Raw genomic sequence first — 5705 nt, forward strand, 5'->3', positions numbered from 1 at the left:
TATTTTCTGTTCCTTTTGGTCCATTTTATGTTCCTTTTGGTTATGTCATTTTACATGTTATTAATGTCTTTTTGAAGGATGTTACAGAGTAGCAACATGTTAATCAACAATGCGTTGTTATGAATACACATCCAATGTTCTGCAATACGTTGTTATAATTGCATTTAATGTAATGCAATGTCAAGTCTATTAATAAAGGATTAAAAAAAAAGCCTACAGTGGGGTATCTCCTTTATCCAATAACTCTGGTTTAAGAGACATGAGACCATAGACATATATACATAGACGCCGCATCGAGTGCCTGAGCGCGTCCTCGCCGGCTGCCATCTTGGATGTGTCTTGCTTCGCCTCCACAGTGCATTCACTTCTATTGAGGAAGGAGCTGTATGCACAAGTAAAATAGAATAACTCACTGAATTTTCAACTGATTTTCACGAGGTTTGGTTTGTTACAAACGGCACACATGTAGTTATGATACAGGATGCTTTCGTACATTAAAAATGCTGGATTTCATGCTTTAATACTTTCTGCAGATAGCAACAGCATGTTATTTAGGTCACAACACAGTGCTTTTATTCACCTCAACCCCAGAGTGGGATGGATATATATATACATATACATAGATACAGATATAGATATATGTACACACATATATATATATACTGTATAAACACAATATACACAGTACAAAACATAGTATAGCATATTAATAAATTCATTAATATATTTTAATAAAGAAAAAGCTTGATTGTTGATTGAGTTTATTTCTCACACTCACTCACTCTCTTTTATACCCACAGCCATCAGACTTAATAATTCTTTGTTAAATAGATGATCTTACAGACTTCTTTGAAATTTCCTTTGGGGATTAATAAAGTTGTTCTTATTCTTATTACACTGACTGCTGTGATCCCTCAAAAGTAGTAAAAAACAATTTCAGTATTTACATAAACACTGAAATTAATTTTGGTATTGGTATTATAACTATGAAAATGGGACTGCGGTCAAGATAATTTGAAAAAAGATACAGAAGGATGAGCAGCAGGGGATATTTGCAGCACAGCCGGTGGAAAAGTGAATATGTGCACAAAGGTGTGCTATACATAATATGCTATACTGTGTTTTGTATTGTGTACATTGTGTTTATACAGTATATATATATATATATATGTGTGTGTACATATATCTATATCTATATCTATGTATATGTATATATATATCCATCCCACTCTGGGGTTGAGGTGAATAAAAGCACTGTGTTATGACCTAAATAACATGCTGTTGCTATCTGCAGAAAGTATTAAAGCATGAAATCCCGCATTTTTAATGTACGAAAGCATCCTGTATCATAACTACATGTGTGCCGTTTGTAACAAACCAAACCGCGTGAAAATCAGTTGAAAGTTCAGTGAGTTATTCTATTTTACTTGTGCATACAGCTCCTTCCTCAATAGAAGTGAATGCACTGTGGAGGCGAAGCGAGACCCATCCAAGATGGCGGCCGGCGAGGACACGCTCAGGCAGTCAATGCGGCGTCTATGTATATATGTCTATGTGTGCAAGTGTCACCACGACGACAACAGGAAGTCAGTTATTGTACCTGAGTAAAAGACAGATTGTTATGTCACCTGTCCATCATCAATACATGAACCATCATGTCCCTCCGTCTGTCCCTCTGTCTGTCCCTCCGTCTGTCTGTCTGTCCCTCCGTCTGTCTGTCTGTCCCGTCCGTCTGTCTCTCTGTCCCTCCGTCTGTCTGTCTGTCCCTCCGTCTGCTTGTCTGTCCCTCCGTCTGTCCCTCCCTCCGTCTGTCCCTCCCTCCGTCTGTCTGTCTGTCCCTCCGTCTGTCTCTCTGTCCCTCCGTCTGTCTGTCTGTCCCTCCGTCTGCTTGTCTGTCCCTCCGTCTGCCTGTCTGTCCCTCCCTCCGTCTGTCTGTCTGTCCCTCCGTCTGCTTGTCTGTCCCTCCATCTGCCTGTCTGTCTGTCCCTCCGTCTGTCTGTCTGTCCCTCCGTCTGTCTGTCTGTCCCTCCGTCTGTCTGTCTGTCCCTCCGCCTGTCTGTCTGTCCCTCCGTCTGTCTCTCTGTCCCTCCGTCTGTCTCTCTGTCCCTCCGCCTGTCTGTCTGTCCCTCCGTCTGCTTGTCTGTCCCTCCGTCTGCCTGTCTGTCCCTCCCTCCGTCTGTCTGTCTGTCCCTCCGTCTGCTTGTCTGTCCCTCCATCTGCCTGTCTGTCCCTCCCTCCGTCTGTCTGTCTGTCCCTCTGTCTGCCTGTCTGTCCTTCCGTCTGTCCGCAGTCTGATCCTTTAGGGCTGAATGCGGCTCCAGCAGAGGGTGGAGACAGTAACCTTGATAATGGTCAGAGGAAGAGGAGGAGCTCGGAGGAGCAGGGGGCAGGGCCTAACAGTGTAAAACGAGTGAAGGTAAAAGAAAGGTCATGTGATCAACTGTATCAGTGACAGAGGTGCAGTAGATTGTGGGAAACTGAGTCTGTTGTTTCCAGGTGGAGCCCACTACGCCCATCTCACCCAGCACCCCCGGGGTCAAACCCTGGAACTCCGCCCCTGAGGACAAACAGGCCACGCCGGCCACGCCCACAACCCCGAGCCCCACCCCTGCTCCATACAGACCAGCAGTGTGAGTGCTGAGGCTCCACCCCTCCCCTAAGCATCGTTAGCTTCTCAGTCAGTGGTGTATCAGAGGTTTGACGTGTTGTTGTACTTTTCAGTATCTACTGGGATCTGGACGTGCAGACCAACGCCGTCATCAGAGAGCAGCCGCCCGCCAACCACCTGCCCCCCCACCCAGAGATCGAGCTGCAGAGGGCACAGCTGGTCACCAAACTGAGACAACACTACCACGAGCTGTGTCACCAGAGAGAAGGTACGAGGCCCCTGCCGCCAGACGCTCCGCTGTCTGTCCGTCTGTCTGTCTCCATGTCCGTCTAATGGACCGTCTGTCTGTGGTTCAGGTATTGATCCGCCCCGGGAGTCGTTCAACCGATGGCTGCTGGAGAGGAAAGTGATTGACAAAGGTCACGACCCCTTACTGCCCAGTGACTGTGACCCAGTCATCTCCCCGTCCATGTTCAGAGAGGTCATGAACGACATTCCCATCAGGTACTGAGACTGTTAAAGCTTCTGTCAGGGTCTGTACCGATGTATTGATTATGTATCAATACCTGTGTGTGTGTGTGTGTGTGTGTGTGTGTGTGTGTGTGTGTCAGGTTGTCTCGTATTAAGTACAAAGAGGAGGCTCGGAAGCTGCTGTTCAAATACGCTGAAGCTGCCAAGAAGATGATCGACTCAAGGTGAGACAACAGATCAGTCAGAGTCACATCCTGCTGATGACCTCTGACCTCTAACCTCTGACCTTTGACCTCTGACCTGTGCAGGAATGCGAGTCCAGAGAGCAGGAAGGTGGTGAAGTGGAACGCTGAGGACACCATGAGCTGGCTGCGCAGAGATCACTCCGCCAGCAAGGAGGACTATATGGTAACCTCTGACACTCTGACCTCATGACCATGTGAGGTAGCCGTCACACACAGGTAGATGACATTGCCTGCTGCTACCTGTGTGTGACGTTGACCTCGGTGAGGTGCTGTGGTTCGCGTGCCTGTGGTGTTGACACAGATGCCGCTCTGCTGCAGTGCTCCTATCTTGGCCTGTCGCTCCCAGTGATGATGTCATCATCTCATGAATGTGTCGTAACATTCGTTCTTCACCTGATTGAAAACGTAACAAAATGTCCGCCTGATGTGGTGACAACATTTTACTGACAGTGTCAGGTGGGTCTGTTTTCAGAGCTGATGATGTCAGCATTGTGAAGGATGATGTAATCATGTAAAAACCATGACAGCATGGACCGCAGCCACAGAACATTCCAAAAACAGTCAACAGGAAGTGTCACATGTTGTCTTTCACCGGTCGCAGTGAAGCGTCTCCTTCATCTCACATGATGTCATCACGTCTCTGCGCAGGAAGAGACAAGTAAACACGGCGTAACGTAAATCTGATAAACATCTGACATCAGAGATGCTCAGAGTCCCACCCGCTTCATGATCAGCTCCACCTGTGGAGGGTGGAGACAGAGGGAGCCATGGGGAGACAGTGGTTATAAGTCAATGAATGACCGCTCCTCTTCCTCACTGATGATGTATGATTGTCTCCAGCAGGTGTGTGTGTGTGTGTGTGTGTGTCGCACATTAATGATCCAAATCTGTTCTGAGCCTCAGTAGACATGAACAGTCCAGTACCGTGTGTGTCCACTGGGTGTCGCTGTGCAGGTGTCTTTGTCCCTGTTGAATCAGGTGTTCTGACCCGGGAAGGTAAAACAGGGTTTTAACCACTGAGGTGCGAAGATTCATTTTCGTTTGGTTTTTGATGGAGGTGAAGAAACGGACGCTCTTCACATGGGACGGATGAACAGGAAGACTGTTCTGAGCCTGAAGATCATTTTCTGAACACCACAGTCACCACAACACAGGGAAGCGTGTGGCATTGAACCGAAGTGAGCACGCCAGCCGGGTCAGGTCAGGTACCTCAGTGGTTCCTGCAGCAGTGGTTCTCAATCAGTAACACCCTGCTTTATTCATCGCGGACTCCTCGCTCCTCTGAAGCTGCCCATGCCTCAGGTTTTCTGGAAGTCGTCACCGCTGTCTGTTCCAGGAAACATTCCGTCCTTCGCCGCAGCTGAAAAACTGACGTACAGTGAAAGGTTGGGTCTCACTGTGAACCGCCGCGTCTGCAGATTAAATCCATACCTAACCTAGCGATCTCATGGCCATCTTGTGGAGGTCAGAATGTGTGGACTGGGGGTGTTTCTCAAAGTCAAGGAGCCTTCCTTAGGAGGACGGGTCCTCCTAAGAGGCAAGGCAAGAGTTCTCCCTCTCATTCAGTGAACACACATTGGAACAGACTGAGTGTCCTCATGTGATCATCATTAACCCTCAGCAGTCTGAGGAGGTTTCAGTTACTGTGATCAGTTTAACACTCTGTAATGTTGTTGGACAGTTTTAAATACACGTGTCAGCATTGTCAGAGTCACGTGACATTAGGGAGAATATATTTCTGGATCATATTTAAGAGTAAGTGGAGTAATGGAGTAAAGACAACAGCTGTTCTAAACGATCATTAACAGTATGAACACAGACTCACACAGAATCACTCTGTCATTTCACAGTGATCCATATTATCTGTGTGTGTCACCACACACTGCGCCACAATAATGTGAACAGATCTGATCTGATGAGCTGCGCTGCTCTCAAACAGCTGACTGCGCTGTAAATTATACCACCAGGTAATCCTCTGAAATAAGTTCACCTCAAAACTGAAGAATGATGCTTTGACCTGCAGGATATTCTCATGTCTTTACTGTGGCCGCTCTCACCGCCATTCACCAAAAATACCCCTATTGAAACTAGGCCTGTGACGATCAGCGGTCAAATCGTATATTGGCGATTGGAGGGTTTTCAGGCGATTTGCTGGATATCAAGGCGATTTTGAAAAAACAAAACGCCGCTCTACCGTGCATTAAGATATGTTTTTTGGGGAAATACATGACTGTCAGAGAAGCCCCGTTTACAAACAGACCTACAATCCATCTCCTCTCCTCTCCTCTCCTCTCCCTCTCTCTCTCTCTCTTTCTCTCTCTCTCTCTCTCTCTCTCTCTCTCTCTCTCTCTCTCTCCTCTCCTCTCCTCTCCTCTCCTCTC

At 47.2% G+C, this 5705-nt stretch overlaps 1 protein-coding gene across 1 annotated transcript in view; it reads left to right on the forward strand.

The window, feature by feature from the left end:
- pcif1 (phosphorylated CTD interacting factor 1) overlaps positions 1-5705 on the forward strand; it is a 21525-nt gene that overhangs the window by 5337 nt on the left and 10483 nt on the right. Inside the window, exons 3-8 of the mRNA XM_050037997.1 lie at positions 2046-2416; positions 2497-2630; positions 2722-2876; positions 2965-3112; positions 3220-3303; positions 3388-3487. Coding sequence (XP_049893954.1) covers positions 2046-2416; positions 2497-2630; positions 2722-2876; positions 2965-3112; positions 3220-3303; positions 3388-3487 — 992 coding nt within the window. The remainder of the gene's footprint in view (positions 1-2045; positions 2417-2496; positions 2631-2721; positions 2877-2964; positions 3113-3219; positions 3304-3387; positions 3488-5705) is intronic.

Source organism: Epinephelus moara, chromosome 24 (assembly GCF_006386435.1).
Source record: "Epinephelus moara isolate mb chromosome 24, YSFRI_EMoa_1.0, whole genome shotgun sequence".
In the NCBI taxonomy this organism is placed as follows: Eukaryota; Metazoa; Chordata; class Actinopteri; order Perciformes; family Serranidae; genus Epinephelus; species Epinephelus moara.